Source organism: Schistocerca nitens, chromosome 4, assembly GCF_023898315.1.
Source record: "Schistocerca nitens isolate TAMUIC-IGC-003100 chromosome 4, iqSchNite1.1, whole genome shotgun sequence".
Taxonomy (NCBI): Eukaryota; Metazoa; Arthropoda; class Insecta; order Orthoptera; family Acrididae; genus Schistocerca; species Schistocerca nitens.
This window is the reverse complement of record NC_064617.1, coordinates 481,741,292-481,768,698: the sequence shown is the minus strand read 5'-3', so window position 1 is coordinate 481,768,698 and position 27,407 is coordinate 481,741,292. Positions and strand designations below refer to the sequence as shown.

Below are 27,407 nucleotides of genomic sequence, written 5' to 3'. Positions count from 1 at the left end.
CTAACTCCTGGGTAAGATCTTAGGAAAAGAATTGAATAACCTGATTTACCTATCCTTTAGACACAACACACGGTTAAGTCCCGTAAAAAGGATAACTCTATTGATAAGTTTTTCCTATGAATAGGACTATCCTTCCATAGTCTACTTTATTTGGAAAATAAACTAAATTTAGTAAGAGGGTTATACGTGGCAACATAGGGACAGGGTTTTCTGTTAGTTAGATAAAAGCCTACTAAATTACTACAATAGTAGTGGTAGGGTTATAACTTCCTAGGATACCAGAACAGTGTAGAAGAAAAGAGTTTTATCATCTTAAAGTGATTGGTGTAGAAAACTTGCAGGGTGGCTGTATGTTGGATGTTGGACATTTGTGTCCTTCATTAGAGAATTAAGAGCGTTGCATTCTGTACGACTAATACTTCGAAAATCATAAGGCTTTAACAATACAGAGTTTTTAAGTGCAGAACAATGTAGCCTTAGGGGTGCACATGTTTATGACCTCTTCTCTCTTACCGGTACCTTCTTGTTACTGACTCCAGGTACTGGAATGATGCTCCAGAATTGATAGCACAGTTGATTTACGTAAAATGTTTCAAACTCCATCCATCTGGAGCACAATCATGCATAAACCACATGTATCTTCTTAACTGTCTGTTACATCACCAAAACACTATCAGGTCTACTATACACCGATAAGGAGTGCTAACCTCCTCAACATTCATGCATCTGGAGAGATCCTGTGCACTTGGATGGGTGCCAAGAATAAGACTGGTGGGGAACAGTCGCTGAACAGCAGTTGTGGCCACCACTCACTCTGTTCCTTGACGAGACGGGGAATGTAGTGAACATAGCATCGTCCTACTTCTGATCAGTTGCAAATTTAATCAGCGTTGCAGGGAGGATTGTTCAACGGCAATGCAGGGAGCTCTCTCAATCTCCGACTTTATCCTATGAATGCTAGAATACTCAGTGACCCCCATCCACATAGGGAAAGATGGCTGGTCATAATCGTAAATCCCGCACTATTAACGATGTGCTAGAAAAACGTAGATAACCTAACTGCATTCGTATAGGATGCTGTCATACTTTGGCATTCATGACTGAATGAACATACTGCACAGTCATTTATCTGCATTCGCATTCTCATATATGGTGGAGTGGTGGGGTAATTTAGTGATGGTACAGAAATTGGGAAGCATTCTGCTGTGTCACTGGCTTGCGTTGAAATTGTGGAAGAACTGGTAAAACTGCTAAAATTGATCGCGCTGTCAACTGTGGTGCTTATTACAGTATATTGTCATATATCGATGGTGTCTTTTCCATCCCATCCGTCCACTGGTATGCTGATGATTACCACATTATGACTGGCTGACACCACTTGTTTGAGATGGGGAGAGTCTTGGCTGAACACTGGACATCTGCTGCTTGTCACTGTGGAACATGGGGTTAAATGTAGAGGTCATCACCTTCAGACACCTGTTTGGAAATGTTCTTAGTTGCTGCAGCTCGTCCTATTTCCACGTGCAGCAGTGCCCACCACATTCTTTTTTCACCAATACGATAACAGTACCTCTTTCTATTTCTACTACCTGGCACATGTTGTGAACAGCACCTTCCAGGGATGGTCAACACCAAAACAGTGATCATGGACATGGCTGCTGTATAAGGAGGTAATGCTCTTGGCCTCTACAAAGTGGAACACCGAAAAATCAGCTACTCCGTCACAGTGGAAGATGAGATTAAATACACGGGTCATAAACTTCAGATAGCTGTTTGGAAGCACTCCACGATGCCACAAACTCTTCCAATTCCCATGTTTTGCTATGTCTTCCACATTTTTGTCAGTCAGGAACATAACTGCTGTGTTTTATTTCTACAGTCTTTTATGTTGTGGGAGCAGCATAGTTTACACCATGTGATATCCAGCTTTCTGCGTTAGCAAATGGATGAAAATGTGTTAACGTCAGTGTAGCACCTGACACTTGAAACAGACCTTGAAGTCATGGCAGAAAAACAAAATGTATGGTGGTGTACAAAGCAGTAGTCATACATTGCTTGGATGTGTTACACAAGAAAAACAATGTATCAAACTGCTTATAGAAGAACGACACAGGAACCCTCCCTTCTGATTGATATTCTGTGGGATATGGTATTCCTCCAGTACAAGCAACAAAACTTTACACAGGTCAGCGCTAGTGACTTCAATCACTAGCCACCTTCTCAAATGGAGCAATACTTGTATATATAATATGGTGGATATCAAAATGCAGGCAGTAATTGGTTTATGATATTTGGGAAGATGGTTCAAATGGCTCTGAACACTATGGGACTTAACATCTGTAGTCATCAGTCCCCTAGAACTTAGAACTACTTAAACCTAACTAACCTAAGGACATCACACACATCCATGCCCGAGGCAGGATTCGAACCTGCGACCGTAGCAGTCGCGCGGTTCCGGACTGAGCGCCTAGAACCGCGAGACCACCGCGGCCGGCTATTTCGGAAGAGATAGTTGTGAAATCTTACAGGATGACATTAGGAGGTTCTGCTACAAGGAGTGGTATGACTGGATGATTGGTTAAAGTGTGGATGCATATAGTTAATAGCTTTTTTCTTCAACTACTCTGGATGTTATGAAATAACGATGACGAGTGCTCTCGAACGTAATAAGTGGCTGTATAGATGTCAGTATTTCTTATGTCTGAAATTAATGTAATGCTCTCATGCATGACAATTTGTAATTTGAAAATGTGGAATGGTCTCAAACTACAGCGAATTTGATCATAAAACTAATAGAAATGGACTGTATCTATTCTCATGGAATAATGACTGTTTTTTATTATCATCGCGTTTGTATGTTAAAATATGTATCACCACAAGTCGTGTGTTATTTCATACTTCATAACTTCTAATTATAAAGTAGGCACCACTTGAATTGTATCTCATTATGGAACCCAGAAATGATCGCGTTTTCCCGATATTTGAGTAGATTGCGTGAAACTGGCTGTTCTGTGATGACCAAATTGATTACAAAACTACAATGCAAGGATCTGCTGTTACTGTGAATGATTGTCTGCTGGGTATGGAATTCTTCTTCAAGTACGGGTGACAGAAACTTTACATACAGGTTGGTAGAGGCGAGTTATGGAGCAAAAATGTTAGATGTCAGCAAGCAGATGGTATTTGTTTTCGATGTTTTTGGGGAATACTAAAAAACGTAGGAAGATTTTTCTGTTTAGCAAAAGTGGCAAAAAGCAGATTTCAGAGTACTTGAAGGATCAACACAAAAGTTTTGTCTAAAGTACAGATAGTGTTGAGGATCAGTGGACAAAAAAATGAACAAATGTGTGTGAAATCCTATGGGACTTAACTGCTACGGTCATCAGCCCCTAAGCTTACACACTACTTAACCTAAATTATCCTAAGGACAAACACACACACCCATGCCCCAGGGAGGACTCGAACCTCCGCCGGGACTACCCGCACAGTCCATGACTGCAGCGCCTCAGTGGACAAAGTTCAAAACCATCGTACAATATGCATCAGATGATTATGTGCCAAGCAAGATCATAAGAGATGGAAAAGAGCCACCGTGGTACAACAACCGAGTTAGAAAACTGCTGCGGAAGCAAAGGGAACTCCACAGCAAACATAAACATAGCCAAAGCCTTGCAGACAAACAAAAATTACGCGAAGCGAAATGTAGTGTGAGGAGGGCTATGCGAGATGCGTTCAATGAATTCCAAAGTAAAGTTCTATGTACTGACTTGGCAGAAAATCCTAAGAAATTTTGGTCTTATATCAAAGCGGTAGGTGGATCAAAACAAAATGTCCAGACACTATGTGACCAAAATGGTACTGAAACAGAGGATGACAGACTAAAGGCCGAAATACTAAATGTCTTTTTACAAAGCTGTTTCACAGAGGAAGACTGCACTGTAGTTCCTTCTCTAGATTGTCACACAGATGACAAAATGGTAGATATCGAAATAGATGACAGAGGGATAGAAAAACAATTAAAATCGCTCTAAAGAGGAAAGACCGATGGACCTGATGGGATACCAGTTCGATTTTACACAGAGTACGCGAAGGAACTTGCCCCCCTTCTTGCAGCGGTGTACCGTAGGTCTCTAGAAGAGCGTAGCGTTCCAAAGGATTGGAAAAGGGCACAGGTCATCCCAGTTTTCAAGAAGGGACGACGAACAGATGTGCAGAACTATAGACCTATATCTCTAACGTCGATCAGTTATAGAATTTTGGAACACGTATTATGTTCGAGTATAATGACTTTTCTGGAGACTAGAAATCTACTCTGTAGGAATCAGCATGGGTTTCGAAAAAGACGATCGTGTGAAACCCAGCTCGCGCTATTCGTCCATGCGACTCAGAGGGCCATAGACACGGGTTCCCAGGTAGATGCCGTGTTTCTTGACTTCCGCAAGGCGTTCGATACAGTTCCCCACAGTCGTTTAATGAACAAAGTAAGAGCATATGGACTATCAGACCAATTGTGTGATTGGATTGAAGAGTTCCTAGATAACAGAACGCAGCATGTCATTCTCAATGGAGAGAAGTCTTCCGAAGTAAGAGTGATTTCAAGTTTGCCGCAGGGGAGTGTCGTAGGACCGTTGCTATTCACAATATACATAAATGACCTTGTGGATAACATCGAAAGTTCACTGAGGCTTTTGCGGATGATACTGTAGTATAACGAGAGGTTGTAACAATGGAAAATTGTACTGAAATGCAGGAGGATCTGCAGCGACTTGACGCATGCTGCAGGGAATGGCAATTGAATCTCAATGTAGACAAGTGTAATGTGCTGCGAATACGTAGAAAGAAAGATCCTTTATCATTTAGCTACAATATAGCAGGTCAGCAACTGGAAGCAGTTAATTCCATAAATTATGTGGGAGTACGCATTAGGAGTGATTTAAAATGGAATGATCATATAAAGTTGATCGTCGGTAAAGCAGATGCCAGACTGAGATTCATTGGAAGAATCCTAAGGAAATGCAATCCGAAAACAATGGAAGTAGGTTACAGTACACTTGTTCGCCCACTGCTTGAATTTTGTTCGGCAGTGTGGGATCCGTACAAGATAGGGTTGATAGAAGAGATAGAGAAGATCCAACGGAGAGCAGCGCACTTCGTTACAGGATCATTTAGTAATCGCGAAAGCGTTACGGAGATGATAGATAAACACCAGTAGAAGACTTTGCAGGAGAGACGCTCAGTAGCTCGGTACGGTCTTTTGTTGAAGTTTCGAGAACATACCTTCACCGAGGAGTCAAGCAGTATGTTGCTCCCTCCTACGAATATCTCGCGAAAAGACCATGAGGATAAAATCAGAGAGATTAGAGCCCACACAGAGGCATACCGACAATCTTTCTTTCCACGAACAATACGAGACTGGAATAGAAGGGTGAACCGATAGAGGTATTCAAAGTACCCTCCGCCACACACCGTCAGGTGGCTTGCAGAGTATGGATGTAGATGTAGGTGTAGAATCTTATGGGATTCTCTGCTAGGTTATGTTAGGAGACATGTTCTCACTAGATGTTTTCTACATTTCATAAATACCAGCACGATATAGCACTGAAGTGGTAAAATGGGGCCTTCCGTAGTGTAAAAAACAATATCCTCTTCAATTATAACCTGTTGTTGCCGTGTGTAAAATGTTTGTATTTTACCCAACATGTGAACAGATAGTGTGAAAGACCGTATTCTGTAATGTTATTTCATGAGTTTCAGATGTTCGTGATACATATGTGCATGACAGTTTATTTATGGACACTGCCTTGAATGCCAGGGATGCTCTCAAACCACATAATTTTGTCCATCAATATTAAACATTAGTTTTTGCTTTTTCTTGACTCTGATGAAAGTTTCGAAATAATGAGGGTATTCTTCAGTGATCGCGATTTTATGCAGGGTGGACATGTATAGATGTTAGTAAGTTAATACGTCTGTCACATGTAATGCTATAGAGCCCCAACCTCTCAGTTTGCTCATCTGTAATTGGCAGCAGTGCTGCAGTTTTTTTTCATGTCATTAAATGACACGGAATAATGGGATGTGAGGAGAGAGAGAGAGAGAGAGAGAGAGAGAGAGAGAGAGAGAGAGAGAGAGAGAGAGAGAGAGATGTGAACTAAATCCTGTAATCAAACATAAAATAATGACTGTATAGATGCCATTCTATATTGATAATTCAATCGTCTGAAAAGAATGTAATGCCCTCATGTAAGACAATTTATAATTTGAACATGAGGAATGCTCATAATCTATTCCGATTTTCCTCATAAAACTAAATGAAAATAAACTGTACCTATTTTTGTGGAAACAGGAATTTTATTATCGTCGTGATTGTGTTTTTTTAAATACATCCTCGCTTATAAGAGGTCCATTGATGTTACGTACAATTGTTCCAATCAATTGCCTTCCCTCTCAGAACAGTGTGTGCTTGTGGTGGTGCCACTGGTGGTGAGGGGTGCGTGTCTCATAGGCAGCCACAGCTGCACTTTTAGACAAATAACACACGGTCTGGATAGCCGTCATTATTTTCACTTTGTTCTGTGGCCCACTGGCGTCGTGGCCTATTGTGTATGTGTAGCTTTTGTTGGTATCGATACTGCTGACACCCCCCCCCCCCCCCCCAAATCCACGTGTTCCGCCAGGGATGCAGTGCACTGAAGACCGTGCTCCCAGATTACCAGCAGAGGCAGTGGCAGATGCTTGTTTCCCAACCAGCAGACAGGATAAATGTTCTGGAGAGTTCTCCAGCTGACCGGAGTGGCCGAGCGGTTCTAGGCGCTACAGTCTGTAACCGCGAGACCGCTACGGTCGCAGGTTCGAATCCTGTCTCGGGCATGAATGTGTGTGATGTCCTTAGGTTAGTTAGGTTTAAGTAGCTCTAAGTTCTTAGGAGACTGATGACCTCAGAAGTTGAGTCCCATAGTGCTCAGAGCCATTTGAACCATTTTTTGGAGAGTTCTCCAGAATTTCGTTGTTGTTCTAGGAGGGGGGGGATGTGTTTCCGAAAAATACGTTTAATGGCGTGCAGGAAGCGTCCTGTTCTTTAATCTTTTATCCATCTGTGACTAATTTCCACAGACCTGAGACAGTAGATCACTACCACCAGATGGCTCTCTTTGTAGACGATCAGGAACAGGATGGAACAGTCCTCTATCCCCACCTACCGAGAGGGGAGAGAGGTGTGATGGCTGGTGAGGGGCGGGGGGAGGGGGGGAAGTCAGACTGGCTTTCAGTTGGTTAGTTCATGACCGAACATCGAGGAGGACATATGCCCAGCTTCCAACACCCTCTGTTGGCGCAATATCTTGGGGGACGGTTTTTGTGGTAGTTGTTTTATTACAATGATTTCTCTCAATTCCCAGTACATGTGTTGCAATATGACCCATTGTTTACGAGTGCTGCTTTTTTTTTTTTTAACGACATTTTCTGTGTGCAGTTAGAACAGTGAAGCATTTTCCATCCGTTGTGATAGCGGGTACTGGCCTTCCTGCTATTTAGTCACAGTTTGCTGCCCCATCCCTTCTTACTATGTACAATTTACTCACCATCTACACCATGGTGACCTCTCGGGGCCAATGGAATAGGACGAAGTTGTCAAGAAATAAAGAGAGCACCTTTTATTTGAATTTCGAGCAACACGGTGTTCGTTGAGCAATGCAGCGGGATGAGTCTGCAGTGAACTCCGATGTCAAAGAGTGATAGGCACAGTCCTCAGCTGTATGCTTTCAGGTAATACTCTTATTAAAGTCCTCTGTGCAACATCAACTTCTCGTCAGTTGAACACATTTCCCAACAAAAAGAAAGATAGTATCTTCCACTCCAGTCTTTTCCTCGCCAGCTTGTAGGTGAAGAAGTAATCCTATGTATAGTTTATGTTGTATGACATCATCAATTTTAAGCTCTTTTGCGATTTTAGGCGCTTCTTGCGTATCACTATGCGTATAGATGTCTAATTAGGCCTTATCGTTATGATCAGTTACGTGATTAGGACCATTATTTACTTCCATTTCCACCAAAAATAAATAAAGTACACTAATCTAACCTTCCTCTCCTGCAGCTTGACAGTTTCTCTGTGTATGGGAGTGCACTTGGGCATCCACCCAGAAGGACTGGGGTTCGAGTCCTAGAAAGGGCACCATCATTTTGAATTTACCGCCAGTTCCACGGTGGGGGGGGGGGGGGGGGAGGGGACGTCAGTAAAGCTTCAGGTCAAAGAAATTTCCGCCATTTTCGAAATTACCACCATTTTTTGAATTTCCCGCCAAAATTCGAAATTGCTGCCAATAGAGCAGGTGGGGGAGGGGGAGGGATGGGGAGGGGAGGGGAAGGGTCGAGGGAAGGGGGAGGGGGCAGAGACCCATGTGCCGGTTGGGGAAAACTCATGACGTCGTTTTGAGGTTGGGATGGGGGGTGGGGGCTAATTAATTGATCAAATAATTAATTTGATATCAATATGGTATCAAAATTGGGATAGGAATCCCATTACCCCACTTATTACAGGATGTTTCGAAATCACACCGACAAACCTCGAAGGAATATAGAAAGTTTCTTGAGGAACAATATGAGGAAAGGAACTGTGTGTGGAAACCTCATCCAATGACGCTAAAGAGCAACTAATTTATAGGTGCCGACATTTGAGTATGTATGTACGAGGTGCGACAATAAAGTAATGAGACTGATATGAATAAAAATGTTGCTTACCGCTTTAGTCAAGGTTAGTGTTGCCTCCTTCAAAGTAGTTCCCTTCTGTATGCACACACTTTTTCCAGCGCTTCTGCCATTGATGGTAACATTTCTGGAACTCATCTTCTGTAATATCCTCCAAGACCCACATCAAAGCTTTTTGGACATCTTGTGTTGTTGAAAATGGTGTCCCTTGACCGCCGTTTTGACTCTTGGAAATAAAAAAAAAGTCGCATGGAGCGATATCTGGTGAATAAGGTGGCTGTGGTAATACTGAAATTTGTTTTGAGGTTAAAAATTGCTGTACTTACAGAGCAGTATGGTACGGCACATTATTGTGATGCAGAATCCAATTATCAGCAAGGTTGGCACGGACACGAAGAACTCTTTTACGAAGTCTTTCTAAAATTTCTTTGTAGTAATATTGGTTAGCTGTTTGTCCAGGAGGCACCCACTCTTCATGAACAATTCCTTGGAATCAAAGAAGCACACACAAGCATGCATTTCACTTTTGACTTTGATATGCGAGTTTTTTTGGTCTGGATGATCCGTTTGAGCACCATTGAGAACTTTAGCGTTTTGTCTATGGATCGTACTGAAAAAAAAAACTTTCATCACCAGTGATAAAACGGCTCAACAATTCTGGATTGATTTCCGTTTGCTTTAACAGATCGGCTGCCACATTTCTCTGTGTTTCTCGCTGTTGTGATGTGAGATTTTTGGGGACCATTTTTGAACAAATCTTTCTCATACCAAGATCTTCAGTTATTATTAGACGAAGTGTTTCTCGATTGATGTTCAGTTCTTCTGCAACCATTTTCACGGATCATCTTCGATCATATCGTACGAGTTCACGCACCCTGGCCAAGTTGACAACCGTCCGTGAGGTTGATGGTCATCCACTGCGGTTTTCATCTTCAACATTCGTTCTGCCTTCACTAAACATTTTATGCCAACGAAAAACTTGAGCTATTAACATAACCTCCTCTCCAAAAGCCTTCTGAAGCTTACTGTAAGTTGTCGTCGCGTTTTCACCCAATTCAACGCAAAAAGAAATGGCATACCGTTGCGCAGTATTATACGGTTCCATTTCCGTGACGAGAGACACAAATACGTGTTAACGTATTACAGCACAACTCACGACTGAGCAGTTGCATCGATGTGCCGCTTGGACTAGAAGCAGCTTATAGACCAAGGTCGAAGATATTGTGCCTACGTAAGCCTGCAGGGTTGACACATCTTGCAAAGAAAATCAGTCTCATTACTTTATTGTTGCACCTCGTATATACAGGATGATTCTGTGATATTGTTACAGACTTTCAGGGATAATGGAGAAGGATAAGTGTATCAATTTGAGGTAAGGGTCCCAGTTCCAGCACCGAATGAAACGAAAGTTATAAGCCTAAAATCGTTCTCATACATCTGACCGTGCAACACATGTACCGGTGTGTGTGTGTGTGTGTGTGTGTGTGTGTGTGTGTGTGTGTGTGTGTGTGTGTGTGTGTGTGTGTGCGCTTATAACTTTCGATTCGTTTGTTTTCGGACCAGGATCCTTTACCTCAAATTGATACATTTATCCTACTCCATTATCCCTTAAGGTCTGTAACATCATCACGAAACCAGCCTGTGTATAAATACATATGCAGGCGCCGGCGCGTGTAACTTCGACTCTCTGTAGCATCGTAGGATGACGTTTCCGGTCACCGGTTCCTATTCTCATATTGTTCCTCAAGGCACCTTCTACATCCCATCGAAATTTGTCGATGTAATTTTGAAACATCCTGTATAGTGCGAAAAGTAATGTTACTGTAACACTACACTGTCGCGCACCCGAAGTTTCTTTTACGACTGAAGACTTCTCCTCTGTTCAGAATGACATGTTGTGTTCTGTTTCCTAGAAACTGTTAAATCCATTCACACACGTGGTCTGATATTTCATACGCTCGTATTGCGTGCTTTAGGTGGTAGTACGGAACTGTATCGAACACCTTTCGGAAGTCAAGGAACACAGTAGCTAACTAGCCGCCTGTATCTATTACTTTCTGTGTCTCTAGGACGAACAGAGCGAGTTGAGTTTCACACGATCTTTGTTTTTGAAAGCCATGTATGGTGACGTGGGGGTGACAAGCATAACACTTATTTTTAAAAGTTTCTGTAAACTGTAACAGGTAACGGGCTGCAACATTATTCTTTACGTTTTAAAGGTAGTCCACGGTTAAAGATTCGGACCAGTAGTGTAAATATCTTTTCCGGGTCGCGCCTGTGTACTCATCATTGCTAGTATCCAGGGGAAGGAGGTGTTCCGTAGGTGATGGGCCGATCTTTCTCTAATCCTCCTGACTGGGTTTTGGCGGGAGCCTATGCAGCTAGCTTAGAGGTTTGCGATTTCCCACGGTGGGCGGTATTTTCCGACAGCTGTCGAAGAGAAAACTAAAAATGTCCCGGCAGCAAGCAGCAGCTTACAGAGGCTCTATAAGCGGGAGCACGGAATGGCCGATGTAAGTGCCTACCTACTGCTCCTTATTATGATTGGCAGGAATGCTTAAAGGTTAAATAATTGCGTGCAGTGTTTCGGGAGCTCACGAACTCGCGAGATTGCCGCCAGCCCTAAAGGTGCGGAGCAGACTAGTTTTGTGCACCCTAAGGCGGAGATAGTTCTGCTGAGCGTATTTTAGAAGTCGGTAGCGAACGACCAGTGGAATGACTCTCCCCGTGCGGATAATTTCGAAAGAGTTCACGAGTGTCTTCCCGCGTAGTGGCGTAAGACTGGTTCACTCTTTTGCCAGTTTTCAAGGAGATCGTTGCTGTCTGTAGTCGAGTCGGAGTGAGAAGATCCCTGAAAGCTCGCTGCGCTGTTCCCATCTTTCAACTGCGAAGTGCTGACGGTTGCATGCGAAAAACGTATCTGTCTACATAGTTGTGGCAACACAGAGGCGATGCCATAGAGACGTTTACAAAAATGCGTTACAGTATTGGTTGAGGTATTCGTACGCCCACAAAGCTGCCGCACCCAGTACTATGTAACTGGCAGGGATCAACTTTCACCGACGCGACTACACTGGAATTACACGGAATCTTCAGGAAGAAGCTGCACACCAGAGCATAGAGCAACTAGCTATCTGGAGGTATTGTTTATCGAACGATGTGGACTTGGGGACAGTTACTAGACGATCTTAAGTTCTGTTTTACTCCAGTCGAAATTTGAAGTGTGAAATTTCTGTGTGTGAATCCTTATCCTTTTTTCTTTTGACTGTGTTTATAGAGAAGATGGTAGAAACTGGATAGTGACGTAGTGACCGTTCAATCATGTGGTCATACCTGGCAGTCTTTTCGAAGTTTTTGGATTGCTACAGGACACTGCTTATCGATTTAGATAAGGTGACTGTTTTAAGCTCGTTTCGCGGGTCAGAGACTCGTTGGTGATCCTTATTTCGATGGACAGCACACACGATGGAACAGAGCTCTATTTACAACTTTCAGAGATCACAATATGGACGAAAAGAAGAGAAAATTCTAGTAAACATGAGCTCTAACATGGACACCTTAATGGGAGGTTCTGGTAGAGACCGATGAAAAATTGGATTTCTATACATAACGTGCATCCCTGAAACACACAGATTCTGGCTGCAAAATGATTTTTTGACTGTGAAAGTATTTTAAAAATTACAGCTTGTTAAACAGAACCCCGCGCCAACCAAAATACAGGCAGCAGTACACGCTCAATGAATTAACGAAAGAAAACATTCAAACGATGTACGAATTTCCGTTCAGTGAAGATTTGCTTAAAAGATGCACCGACGCCAACAAGCGAAATACAACCAGAGATTCAATGCGTGCGTTTGGAAATTGGTACCGAAACATCTTCATTCTGAGTCAAATCTGATGAAATAGTAGTATTTAAAGCAGCAAGTATATTCAACGAAGGTAATTCATTTATTCTGAAGACCATGGACGTGTTAGGAATCGTCCTAGAGGCGAACAGCAAAAGCTTCGTGTAGTTATCTGGCAGGAAAAGCGTGGCTGCCGCGGAGCAACGAATGTCTCAGTTTCTTAACAGAGCCAGAATTCAAAGAATGCTGCACCAAATTCAGAACCCGATGTCTGATGAAGTGGAAGGACGCTTACATCTACATCTACATGGATACTCTGCAAATCACATTTAAGTGCCTGGCAGAGGGTTCATCGAACCACCTTCACACTTCTCTATTATTCCAATCTCGTATAACGCGCGGAAAGAACGAACACCTACATCTTTCCGTACGAGTTCGGATTTCCCTTCTTTTATCGTGGTGATCGTTTCTCCCTATGTAGGTCGATGTTATCAAAATATTTTCGCATTCGGAGGAGAATGGTGGAAGGAATTTCCTGAGAAGATTCCGTCGCAACGAAAAACGCCTTTCTTTTATTGAAGTCCATGCCAAATCCTGTATCATTTCTGTGACACTCTCTACCATATTTCGCTATAATACAAAACGTGCTGCCCTTCTTTGAACTTTTTCGATGTACTCCGTCAGTTCTATCTTGCAAGGCTCCCATACCGTGCAGCAGTATTGTAAAAGAGGACGGGCAAGCGTAGTGTAGGCAGTCTCCTTAATAGATCTGTTACATTTTCTAAGTGTCCTGCCAATAAAACGCAGTCTTTGGTTAGCTTTCCCCCACAACATTTTCTATGTGATCCTTCCAATTTAAGTTGTTCGTAATTGTAATTCCTAGGTATTTAGTTGCATTTATGGCCTTTACATTTGAATGATTTATAGTCTAACCGATGTTTAACGTACACTCCTGGAAATGGAAAAAAGAACACATGGACACCGGTGTGTCAGACCCACCATACTTGCTCCGGACACTGCGAGAGGGCTGTACAAGCAATGATCACACGCACGGCACAGCGGACACACCAGGAACCGCGGTGTTGGCCGTCGAATGGCGCTAGCTGCGCAGCATTTGTGCACCGCCGCCGTCAGTGTCAGCCAGTTTGCCGTGGCATACGGAGCTCCATCGCAGTCTTTAACACTGGTAGCATGCCGCGACAGCGTGGACGTGAACCGTATGTGCAGTTGACGGACTTTGAGCGAGGGCGTATAGTGGGCATGCGGGAGGCCGGGTGGACGTACCGCCGAATTGCTCAACACGTGGGGCGTGAGGTCTCCACAGTACATCGATGTTGTCGCCAGTGGTCGGCGGAAGGTGCACGTGCCCGTCGACCTGGGACCGGACCGCAGCGACGCACGGATGCACGCCACGACCGTAGGATCCTACGCAGTGCCGTAGGGGACCGCACCGCCACTTCCCAGCAAATTAGGGACACTGTTGCTCCTGGGGTATCGGCGAGGACCATTCGCAACCGTCTCCATGAAGCTGGGCTACGGTCCCGCACACCGTTAGGCCGTCTTCCGCTCACGCCCCAACATCGTGCAGCCCGCCTCCAGTGGTGTCGCGACAGGCGTGAATGGAGGGACGAATGGAGACGTGTCGTCTTCAGCGATGAGAGTCGCTTCTGCCTTGGTGCCAATGATGGTCGTATGCGTGTTTGGCGCCGTGCAGGTGAGCGCCACAATCAGGACTGCATACGACCGAGGCACACAGGGCCAACACCCGGCATCATGGTGTGGGGAGCGATCTCCTACACTGGCCGTACACCACTGGTGATCGTCGAGGGGACACTCAATAGTGCACGGTACATCCAAACCGTCATCGAACCCATCGTTCTACCATTCCTAGACCGGCAAGGGAACTTGCTGTTCCAAAAGGACAATGCACGTCCGCATGTATCCCGTGCCACCCAACGTGCTGTAGAAGGTGCAAGTCAACTACCCTGGCCAGCAAGATCTCCGGATGTGTCCCCCATTGAGCATGTTTGGGACTGGATGAAGCGTCGTCTCACGCGGTCTGCACGTCCAGCACGAACGCTGGTCCAACTGAGGCGCCAGGTGGAAATGGCATGGCAAGCCGTTCCACAGGACTACATCCAGCATCTCTACGATCGTCTCCATGGGAGAATAGCAGCCTGCATTGCTGCGAAAGGTGGATATACACTGTACTAGTGCCGACATTGTGCATGCTCTGTTGCCTGTGTCTATGTGCCTGTGGTTCTGTAAGTGTGATCATGTGATGTATCTGACCCCAGGAATGTGTCAATAAAGTTTCCCCTTCCTGGGACAATGAATTCACGGTGTTCTTATTTCAATTTCCAGGAGTGTATTTCTTTTACTAATCATGCCTTTGACTTCACATTTTTCGTTATTTACCGTCAACTGCCACTTTTCGCACTATTTAGATGTCTTTTCTAAATCGTTTTGCAATTTGCTTTGATCTTCTGATGACTTTAATACTTGATAAACGTCATCTGCAAACAACCTAAGGCGGCTGCTCAGATTGTCTCCCAGATCGTTTATATAGATAAGGAACAGCAAAGGGCCTATAACACTACCTTGGGGAACGCCAAAAATCACTTCTGTTTTACTCGATGACTTTCCGTCAATTACTATGAACTGTGACCTCTCTGACAGGAAGTCACATAATTGAGACGATATTCCGCAAACATGCAATTTCATTAAAAGCCGCTTGTGTGGTACAGTGTCAAAAGCCTTCTCGAAATCCAGGAATACGGAACCGATCTGAAATCCCTTGTCAATAACACTTAACACTTCGTGTGAATAAAGAACTAGTTGTGTTTCACAAGAACGATGTTTTCTAAACCCATGTTGACTGTGTGTCAATAGACCGTTTTCTTCGAGCAATATATGTTCCAAAATCCTGCTGCAAATCGATGTTGTTGATATGGGCCTGTAATTAAGTGGATTACCCCTACTACCTTTCTTGAGTATTGGTGTGACTTGTGCAACTTTCCAGTGTCTGGGTACAGATCTTTAGTCGAGCGAACGGTTGTATATGATTGTCAAGTATGGAGCTAATGCATCAGCATACTTCGAAAGGAACCTAAGTGGTATACAGTCTGGACCAGAAGACTTGCTTTTATTAAGTGATTTCAGTATCTTCACTACTCCGAGGATATTTACTTCTACGTCACTCATTTTGGCAGCTGTTCATCCTTCAGACTCTGGAATATTTACTTCATCTTCTTTTGTGAAGGAATTTCGGAAGGCTGTGTTTAGTAATTCTGCTTTGGCAGCACTGTCTTCGATAGTATCTCCATTGCAATCGTGCAGAGAAGGCATTGGTTGTTTGTTGCCGCTAGCATATTTCACATACGACCAGAATCTCTTTGGAATTTCTGCCATGTTTCGAGACGAAGTTTCGTTGTGGAAACTATTATAAGCATCTCGCATTGATGTCCGAGCTAAATTTCAAGCTTCTGTAAAAGATCGCCAATCTTGAGGATTTTGTGTCTGTTTAAATTTGGCATGTTTGTTTCATTGTTTCTGCAACAGTGTTCTGACTCGTTTTGTGTACCAAGGAGGATCAGCTCCGTTGTTCGTTAATTTATTTGGTATAAATCTCTAAATTGCTGCCGATACTATTACTCTGAATTCAAACCACATCTGCTCTACACTTACATCACTAATTAGAAAATTGTCCCTCAGGAAGGCGTCAAGTGAATTTTTATCTGATTTTTTGAATAGGTATGTTTTTCGTTTATTTTTGGAGGATTTGTGGGTTACAATTTTCAATCTCGCTACGACAACCCAGTGTTCACTAATCCCCGTATCCGTTTTGATGCTCGTTATTACCTCAAGATTATTTGTTGCTAAGAGGTGAAACGTATTTTCACAACCGTTTACTGTTTGCGTGGGCTCATGAACTGACTGCCGGGAAGAATTTTCAGAGAATGCGTTTAGCACAATTTCGGATGATTTTTTATGCGTACCTCCGGATTTAAAGATGTATTTTCGCCAACATATCGAGTGTAAATCAAAGTCACCACAAACTATAATCGTATGACTCGGGTACATGTTTGAATTCAAATTCAATTTTCTTTGAACCTTTCAGAAACTATAACATCTGAATTGGGAGGTCGGTAAAAGGATCCAATTATTATTTTATTCCGGTTGCCAACAATGACCTCTGCCCATACACACACAGGAACTACCTATTTCAATTTCACGACAAGATAAACTACGTCCAACAGCAACAGACATGCCACTGCCAACCGTGTTTAGCCTATCCTTTCGGAACACCGTTAGGTTGTTCGCAAAAATTTCGGCTCAGTTTATCTCCAGCTTTCAGTGCCTATAACGATTTAAGCATCAGTGCTTTCAATTAGCGTTTGGAGCTCTGGTACTTTCCCAACCTAGCTACGACAATTTACAACTGCTATACCGATGGTTCTGTAACTACTTTCTTCCTGTGTTCGGCCTGCACCCTTTGGGGCTGAAGCCCTTCTTGTTTTTTCCCCGAGGCCCTCTAACCTAAAAAACCGCCCAGTCCACGCCACACAGCCCCTGCTACCCGTGTAGCCGCCTCCTGTGTGTAGTGGACACCTGATCTATTCAGCGGAACCCGAAACCCAACCACCCTTTGGCGCATGTCGAGGAATCTGCATTCTACATGGACGCAGAACCGTCTGAGACTCTGATTCAGACCCTCCACTCGGCTCTGTACCAGAGATACGCAATCGGTCCTGCTGACTATGCTGCAAATGGTCAGCTCTGCTTTCATCTTGAAAGCAAGACTGGCAGCCTTTACCACTTGGGTTAGCCGCTCGAAACCAGAGAGAATCTCTTCTGATCCAAAGTGAAACACATCATTGGTACCGACATGAGCAACCAACTGCAGTTGGCTGCACCCTGTGCTCTTCATGGAATCCGGGAGGAGCCGTTCCACATCTGGAATGACTCCACCCGGTATGCACACGGAGTTTTCTTTCCCTTCTTGGCAGCCAAGTCGCATAACGCGCCTAACGTTTGAAGTACCAACTATCAATAATCCCACCCTCTGTGACTGTCCGGAGCCTGCAGGCTGAGAGGTTTCCTCTGAAACAGGACAGGCGACAGCATCTGGCTCAGCGACAGTGTCAGCCACAGACAGCACATAGAACCTGCTTGTCAGGCAAACTGGGGAGGCCTTACGTGTGGCTCCTTGGAAGTCTTTCGCCGCCTGCTACGCTCCGGAGCGCCCTACAACTCGACCACAGGTGAGAGATCAACCTCAGTGCGAGCAGTAACTGGGCTGTCCATCGGTGAGGACCGATTGGAGGACTCGGCAGTTCTGAACGTCCGTTGGATCCCCACGGCCGGCCCACAACAGTGGTGTCCATCCACTGCAGCCTCAAGCTGTGCAACCGAAGCCATCACAGCCTGAGCTGAGTGCGAAGTGTCACCAACTCTGCTCGCATCCGCACACAACAATCGCAGTCCCTGTCCATACTAAAGACCGTGGAAAACTAAACTATGCAGATAAACGGACTATCGGCACGTGCTACGTAACTCTACTGTAGACCCTGACGAAAACGCAGGAACTGTGTCTAATAAATTACATTAACACACAGAGATTCAAAAACCTAACTACCGGAGTACTCAGGTGAAACTAAATAATTCGCCCCTGATTAGGAACTCGTAATATCTCACAAAATAAATTTACTTTCCGACGCAAACGAAAACGCAAGAACTGTGGCTACTAGATGTTAAATAAACACGCACAAACACAAGAAACTAAACTATTAAAGCACACAGAGGTATTATAAAATTCGCTGCTGGTTAGGAACTCGTGGTCCTGTGATCGCACATTAACCGTAAGTTTTGAAACAACGCTATTTTTTTACTCGAAGTTTTAAACGCGTTTTCCTCAAAACGGCATTTTTCAGCGCGCGATGCACTCTAGAGCCTCGGCAGGTTAACCGAGTCATTATATTTTTTCACAGGGAAGGTAATTTAAATTAAGGGTCCTCAGTAAGGGCTTTTTTATTTGTTTCAAACATTTTTTTAAACATTTCACCTTAGAAAAACTTTCAGAAATAGCCTCGAGTCTGTACAAGGCTTCCCGCATACCAGGACGCGCCGGGAGGCGCATTCGAGTACGTTGGCAAGGGTTGCTGCTGTCATTTTCGTTTCCTTATAAGATACAAACAATGTTTTCGTGCAAGTGGTAAAACTCTCATTTTAATAAAAAAAATCCTTGAATAGAAAATAAATTCTTAATTTCCCCCATTTGTCGCGCCTCTCGACCAGAACCTACCCTTAAGAGCTACTTAAGAGATAATGTGAAACATGTCTCTTCTACTGCGAAGTCTTTTGTTTCCATACTGTGCGGAGAGATGGTGTGGACCTAAACAAGAGAAAAATGTCTAGTACACTTGGACTGTAAAATTCATACCTTAAGAGTTACGAATACTTGTTCAGTGGAAGAGACGTGTTTCACAGTAGTGAGGACGAACAAGGGCTCATAGCTCTTACGGTATGCATTCTAGAGACCATGTTTACAAGACATTTTTTCTTGATTTCGTCCGTACTACCACCCCTGAACGTTCGTCGATAGAGTTCCGGTTCACCCTGCTTGTGTAGCAGTGCATAAAAATAATGCTGGTCCGCCAACATACGTTTCATAAGAAGCGCGCAAGCAGTGAGTCGCACGGCTTGTCTCTTGCACCTCACGGCGCTAAAATCGCTTAACTTACGGACGTGGCAAAGAGAGCGATCTCACACGTCGTCATGGATGCTCCGACGTTCGGACGAAAAGGAAGGGTTTTTTTAGGTCGTCGGTTTACATTTAAAATGAGTCACTACTAACTGGGACAATAGTTCACACCCAAGTCAGTGGCAGATAGTAACGAAGGGGCGACAAAAAAGTTCCCGTTCGCAGGGTCGCAGGGCGTAAAGACCAGAATCTGTTGTCAATGACGCAAAATCGCAGTGATCATTGACGCAAGCAACCCACAGAAGCACCAGGCTGAAGATATCCGTTTGGTAAAATACCGTCTCCTGGTGCGTGAGGAAGTCTGCATTTGACCGCCGCTGATCCTCAGCCAACGGGAAATGTCATCGCTTCAAGGCCATTTTTAAGTGGGAGAGGGCGTGATAAATGCATGGAGACACATCAGAACTGTAGGGTGAGAGCTCGAGTGACTCCCACCTGAATATTTCAACTTACGCGTTACGACATTTGACAAATGGGGACGTGCACTCTAATGAAGCAGCAGCATCCCTTGTCATGCTAAATTCCACAACGGCGGTTTTAGACATGCATCTTGCCCCATATGCATTCTCCATTCTCCGATGGATGTCTCCTGGTGCCTGTCGTTCCATAGCCAACGTTGGTACTGTTTGGATGGATTTGGTAACAGCGTCGCAATAGTTCACGTTTCTGCGTTTAACGCACGCATGTCGGAAAGACACTGGTGCCTCACTGATCTCTTGCCTACATTCGACGCTTATATACCTGCAAGGTCCACAAACTTTCGATTACCCCTTATGTCTCGCAAACGGCTCGTTTGCGGAATATGTCGTAAAAAAGGTTTTCGCTTCGGTTACCGTATAACTTTACACGTGTCTGTTTGTGCTGCTGATTATGATGCGTCCTTTATACACTGAGGTGACAAAAGCCATGGGATAGTGAAATGCTTAGGTACAGATGGCGGTAGTATCGCGCACACAAGGTGTAAAAGGGCAGTGTATTGGCAGAGCATTCATCTGTACTCACACGATTCACGTGAAATGGTTTCCGACCTGATTATAGCCGCAAGGCGGGAATTAACAGCCTCTGAACGCGGAATGGTAGTTAGAGCTAGAAGCAAGAGACATTCGTCGTTAAAGAATTCAGTAGTCCGAGATCGACAGTTTCAAGAGTGTGCTGAGGATACTAAATTTTTGTCGGCCAGGGTGGCTGAGCGGTTCTAGGAGCTACAGTCTGGAACCGAGCGACTGCTACGGTCGCAGGTTCGAATCCTTCCTCGGGCATGGATGTGTGTGATGTCCTTAGGTTAGTTAGGTTTAAGTAGTTCTAAGTTCTAGGGGACTGATGACCTCAGAAGTTAAGTCCCATAGTGCTCAGAGCCATTTGAACCATTGCATACTAAATTTCAAGCATTACCTCCTACCACGGAAAACGCAGTGGCCGACGGCCTTCACTTAACGACCGAGAGCAGCGCCGTTTGTGAAGAGTTGTCGGTGCTAACAGATATACGACGAACATATTCGTTTGGAGAGTGCGGCGAAATTTGGCGATAATGGGCTATAGCAGCAGACGCCGCGAGTGCCTTTGCCAACTGTACGACATTGCCTGCAGCGCCTCACGACAATATCAGTTGGATCCTTGGCGACTGGCAGACCGTGGCCTGATCAGACGAGTCCCGATTTCAGTTGGTAAGAGCTGATGGTTGGGTTCGAGAGTGGCGGAGACTCCACTAAGCCATTGGCATTGTGGCATTGTGGAAGCTGGTGGTGGCTCTGTAATGGTGTGGACTGTGTTAACAATGCATGAATGGGGTCCTCTGATCCAACTAAACCGATCATTGACTGGTAATCGTTGTGTTCGGGTACTTAGAGACCGTTTGGAGCCATTCATGGACTTCTTGTTCCGAAACAACGATGGAATTTTTATGGATGTTGTGTACATAGTTCCGCGTAGTCAGCGCGTACACAACTTTCCCAATAGAGCGCGCCCCGCTAAGCACAACAGCGCAGGCGCAGCGCTCGTCCGTCTCCTCACTACGAGATGGCGCTGTCTTAGAGACAGACCAAATTCTGCTTCCGCCGATCCGCGTATTAATATGTAACGCAGCCAATGAGATTGCTGCTAACGTATAACCTTTTCTCCTCGCGGATCACACTCGCGCAGTGATACCTGAACGCTCGAGGTATTATAACGAGTGTACAGACCTCCGATTAGTCAGTCTGCATTAGTCTGTAGTCAAGTTTCAGTCTGCGCCTAATAATATTATCATATTCCTGTACATAGCCATGAAGAGAAATGTATAGATACTTGGTCAAGTATCAGAGATATGTGAGAATAAGATTAACGTACCAAGACCAAAGGAACTTAAGATTGTCAAATGCAAACAGCATCCAGAATCAAGTTACGTAATATCTATGATTTTTATTATTTTAATAAATGTGTGTGAAAATTAATCAAGTTCTGTTTAAAGTTGGTCGCTGTCAATCTGCTACTCTAAGCGTGCCAGTGGCATTTCTATCGTCTGACCTAACGGCAGAAGATAAACACGCCACGATAAGACCACGAGACATATTGCTGACAGTCGCCTACTTCGTTAGAGCGACAAGTGAAATAATCTGATGGTGTGTGTACCGAAGGTCTTACAGTACGCACACCACAATGGATGACAATGTGCCATGTCACTGGGACGCAATTGTTCGCGACTGGTTTGAAGAACATTCTGTACAATTCGAGCGAATGATTTGGCTACATTGATCGCCTGACATGAATCCCATCGAATAGTTACGGGACGCAATCCAGAGGGCAGTTCATGCACAAAATCCTGCATCGGCAAAACTTTCGCAGTTATCGGCGGCTATTGGGACAGCATGGCCCAGTATTTCTGCAGGGGACTTTAAAGACTTGTCGAGTCCGTGCCACGTCGAGCTACTGCACTAAGCCGGGCAAGGAGGTCCGGCACGATATTAGAAGTATCCTACGACTTTCGTCACATCAATGTATGTGGCTGTACAGATGTCGAAGGTCGAGGGGTAAAACCTAGGTAGCTCAAAAGAGTAATTGCGCGGAACATGACGTAGGGAAGCAAAGTGGAGGGCCATTAGGGCATCGGATAGGCGGAATACTGGGGCGGGTCCGTGTCGGACAGCGTCCCCGCTAAGTGGCCTTCTATTTCTGGAAAAGAAGAGGCGTGTGAACGGCGATGTCGCGGCGGCAGGGCTGCGGAGATTAGCGGCGCGTGCGTCACGGCGGCCCGCGGCGGCGCCCAGGCGTGACGCCGGCGTCTACGAAAGAGCGGCCGGCGGCCGACAGCGGCAGTCGCCCGCCACGCACCTCCCGCGAGCACTCGACCGGCCCCGCCCACGCGCACCGGACCCACGGCAGACCACTTGCAGCACTTCGCACACTTGGCCGACGCAACATCCCACCCTCCAGATACGCGCATCTTTTAGATTTGTCAACCAAAAGAAGTAAGAGGGGAGTCACTTTCAGAAGACAGAACTTCAGGGCACGGTGAATTTCAGTATTATATTAACACAGGCCAACTAGATACGAGTAGCTGTGCCAATCGCCACTTCGAAGCTCTCCGAAAATTCTAAACTCCTAGTTAAATTTTAGAGCCAAAGCACCAACGGCAAGGCTTAGAAGTGTGTGGGTCTGAAAAGCAAACTCAAATTTTCCGTCAGAAGTCAGCAATGTCTAGCGTGGCGACAATGGTGCTCGTGACAGTGGCGGTGCTGGCGCGCCTGCAGCTGGCCTGGGGCGCGCCCCGCTCTGTGGCTGGCTCCACCTCTGACGGCGAAGGCCCGCGGACGGACGCGGAGCTGCTGCGGCAGGCGTCTGCCGCGGCCAGCCTGCACGAGCGCTCGCTGCGCCACTTCGTCTCTCCGAGGACCCGCCGAGCCATCCATCATCACGCCAGTCTCAAGTAAGTGGAAGCACGCGCTACAGTACTAGTACACATTAGGCGTACTGCCATAGCAAAATACAGTGACTTACAATGGTAAGCCAAGACATTATGACCACAGGCCACCGCGACGTTGGATGCCTCCTATTGGCGTTGCGGGCACGTGACGCGCAAACAGAAGTATTTGAGCGGAGCAGACACGGACTAGGGGTCATATTAGCGAAGATATGGATTCCAAATGGGGAAATCAATTGAGATAGCCGGCCGGGGTGGCCGAGTGGTTCTAGGCACTAAAGTCTGGAACCGCGCCACCGCTACGGTCGCAGGTTCGAATCCTGCCTCGGGCATGGATGTGTGTGATGTCCTTAGGTTCGTTTAAGGGGGGTAGGACGTCAGACGGGCCAACTTTGAGCAGGAGAGGCACCACAGGACGTTTTAATTTCCATTGTCTATACTTTTACAAGTAAATTCATAAAACTTTGTCAGCATGACCAGGAAGGATTCAGCATTCACACTCGTAGCAGCGGAAGTTCAAAAACACAACAAAATAATTTTTTTACATGTGAAATTTCATCATTATTTCACTTACTATTGGCTGCATTTGTTGCTATACGGGTACGGAACATAGTTTTAATCTGCCAAGACGTTTCTATTTAAATGATATGTCTAGAACGAAATAAAAAGGCGACTGGTAAGATACTAAGGCACTAAAATTAATCCGATTTGTAATTTTGTTTCTTACTATTGTACTAGCCCCTTTTTCTGGGTTCTAGAAAAACAGTAGAAAACTAAAACTACTCGAAATGAGGCCTCCTTATACCTACTGAGAGGACCGATAACGTTTGTATTGGGTTAGATTGTAAAAGTCAGTGTATTGGTCGAATGATATTTTATTAAAACTGATTACCGGTTGTAGCTCTACCGCCAACGCCGGATTAAAAATTTAGCAGCAACACTTAGGCACGGAGTCAGATTTATAATTTAATTTCTTAACATTTTACCACCTACCTTTCTTTTTATTTCTGAGGAAATAATCTGATGACAAAAACTCCATACCGGTAATGATGCTATTTGTGTCACGTGAGGCCGAAATTTACAATTAAAATAATGACAATAATTGGCATGAGAGCGCCGTGGCAGTACAGTCTGTTCAAAAAGTCTTAGACTAGGCATACTGCCAAGAGGTAACAAAGTGATGTCTTGCAACAAAAATTTTCTGTTGTATTTGTCACGTTAGCGTCTCGTAAATCTTAGTATGGCTGATTATTAGGTTTATCTTTCTTTTTTGGTGGGAGGATTTCAGTCTTCTGACTGGTTTCTTACGGTCTCCCGTGGCTTCTCCTCTTGCGCCAGCCTCTTCATGTCAAAAATGTTCAAATGTGTGTGAAATCTTATGGGACTTAACTGCTAAGGTCATCAGTCCCTAACCTTATACACTATACAACCTAAATTATCCTAAGGACAAACACAAGCACCCATGCCCGAGGGAGGACTCGAACCTCCGCCGGGACCAGCCGCACAGTCCATGGCTGCAGCGCCTTTAGACCGCTCGGCTAATCCCGCGTGGCTCTTCATGTCACAGTAGAGTTATACCCATACGTCGTCAATTATTTGTTGGATGTATTTCAATCTCTACGGATCCCTCTAGTACAATAGATGTTGTTTCGTGATGTTGTATCATTCTCTCCCTTTTCTTTCCTTGCCAGTTCTGCGAAGAACTAACTCATTTCTTACTTTATCAGTCCACATAGTTTTCAACTCACTTGTTTTTCCAAATTTTCCTACAGCCCAGTAGCGGGGAAAGAATTCATCACTCTCTTAGAGACCTTGCCATTCGATTAGTTCTATCTTATATTCCCCCTACATTGTCACTATTTCCAGGGCTCTTCGGCATTGGAATAGTACCTCCACCTGTGGTACAGGACTTCCCCATTACGTCCAACGCTGGGGTGCTATTCCAATGCCGGAGAGTCCTGGTAATAGTGGCAATGTAGGGGAAAAATCAGCTGGAGCTATGAATTGAAGTTTGTGTTGGGGAGGGAGTTCGACTAGGGTAGTTCGTGCAGCAGTGTTGACCCTAATGCTGCGTTGGTGTAATGGTCAGCATTTGCGTAGTAAGCAAGAAAATCCGGGTTCGAATCCCGGCCATGGCATAAATTTCAATCCATTTCTTCAGCTTCGATCGTTATCGTAGATAAAGATGAGACTTAAATGTCTCTGGGTAAATTTAATTATAAGAAATTGCAATGAAATGAACACCCTTAGCTGCTTACAGGCGTTGACATACGTCAACGGGGACAGATGAAAATGTGTGCCCCGTCCGGGACTCGAACCCGGGATCGCCTGCTTACATGGCAGACGCTCTATCCATCTGAGCCACCGAGGACACAGAGGATAGCGCGACTGCAGGGCTTTATCTCTGGCAAGCCTCCCGCGAAACCCACGTTCTCAACGTATTGTCCCGCACTACATTCGTAGTGCCCCCGCCCATTATACTCATTACTCGCGGCGCGTTGCCGATTCCCGTAAGAGTTCGGGCACTGTTTGTGCATTCGCACAGAAGAAGAAGATGGTCAAGTGGCCGGTGAGCCATAACTATGTATTTTACTAAGATGGTATCTGTTCTTTCGGACATGCATTTTTATGTATGGACCACGGCAATTCAGCCCGGAAGTTTTAATTAATAGAGAGGGATTCTCTCTTTGTAGGAGACTGTATTTTCAGTGAGGTGGATAAAGAAGAAATAATCCTCCTTGTTACATTTTTTTTTTTGCAACCAGCGAGAGACATGTCCGAAAGAACAGATACCATCTTAGTAAAATATTAATTATAAGATGTAGATGCGTGCGAGCGGCCGCCTGACGGACGTGTTTCCCGCAGGCATCACCGGCCGGTGCTGGCGCGCGACGCCGGGGAGCTGGCGCTGTGCAAGTACGCGGTGCACGTGGACGCTGAGGACGAGGGCAGCACGGAGGAGGGCGTGGCGTGGCGCCGCGTGCCCGCCACCATCACCGAGATCGAGTGCCGCGCGCAGGGCTGCCGCTGCACCGAGGCGGGCGACTACCGCTGCACGCAGCTCACCGGTGTGCTGCAGGTTGCCTACGTGGACGCCGCCACGGGGCGCCTTATCGACACGGCTCGCCGAGACGTCCGCGCCGGCTGCGTCTGCGCCGCGCGCGCCGCGCTCCACGTGCAGGCCTACCCCGCCGGCGTCGACGTCTGAACCCTCTCTCCTACCTTACACGTCGCTGGCAGACTGAGTAGCTGTAGTACTTTAGAAACGTAAACGCGTGGCATGACATTTTCTCGCGCTCTCAGTCGCCTCGAGGACCGGTGCGCCTCGCCCAGTTTCGACAATGGTCGAGGTGCACTCGGGTGAAAACACGAAGACGCGACTGGTAGCCCGAAAAAAATTTGTTAGCCTGTAGATGTCTCATTGGCTGTGAGTCGAGCGATGCTACTAATTTATTTTCTACCGTATTTATGACTTATTTATTGACGTCGTACCGAACATGTAGTGGACTACTGCTAGGGCAGTCGCGTTAAGTAGTCGCAGTTTTTTCCACGACTGCTGCTCAATATTTATTCCTCGTTGTTGCATCTTTCCTTTAATTTACATTTCATCGTGTACCAATAACACAACAAACTGTTATTTAAAAAGACCACCAGCCTAACAAATTTAGTAAATGTGACGTAAATAATTAGCTATTGTAATTCAACACTCTGACAACGCTACAATTAGTATCATATAAGAACTCTCACAATATAAAGGAATGTTATCAACGAGCGCCAAAGTACAAAATATATGTATTCTATTAAGTACGTATGTAACAGAGAATAAATATCTGTGAGTACTGAATGTATAACTATTAAGTATGTATGTAACAGAGAATAAATATCTGTGAGTACTGAATGTATAACAAATATTCCATATCATGGTTTATGATTCCTCATTTTCGTTCTGCCTTTGTCCCTTCCGCTGATAAACAAGTCCTTAAACTTTGTGTTACATTTGGAAGTGCGTGTGCAGTCACACCCATTCTGCTCCCATATTGACATTTAATAGGCACTAGATACGTTACAAGGGTATCCAATCTTCTTGTCTCTATCTTCCAACTCCATTGCAAAATTTTGCAATGTATTAAAAATTTTTTATTGTGGCCCAGAAAAGTGAAACTCATCAGTGAAAGTATTGTTTCCCCTCTAACCAACACTG

The 27,407-nt window shown here is 45.0% G+C and overlaps 1 protein-coding gene across 1 annotated transcript; it reads left to right on the top strand.

Moving 5' to 3' along the window:
* The first annotated feature begins 22,616 nt into the window (after positions 1-22,616).
* On the top strand, positions 22,617-26,979 carry LOC126252081 (uncharacterized). The gene is made up of 2 exons (XM_049952935.1): positions 22,617-23,212; positions 26,072-26,979. The coding sequence occupies exons 1-2, from the start codon at positions 22,980-22,982 to the stop codon at positions 26,412-26,414; spliced, it is 576 nt and encodes a 191-aa protein (XP_049808892.1). The 5' UTR covers positions 22,617-22,979; the 3' UTR covers positions 26,415-26,979.
* Positions 26,980-27,407: the final 428 nt, after the last annotated feature.

What these genes read in the sequence shown, in the direction of transcription:
- LOC126252081 (XM_049952935.1), top strand. Translation starts at nt 22,980, where the DNA reads ATGTCTAGCGTGGCGACAATGGTGCTCGTGACAGTGGCGGTGCTGGCG. An exon ending in CATCATCACGCCAGTCTCAA is followed by an intron (nt 23,213 to 26,071) that starts GTAAGTGGAAGC and finishes TGTTTCCCGCAG; the next exon opens with GCATCACCGGCCGGTGCTGG.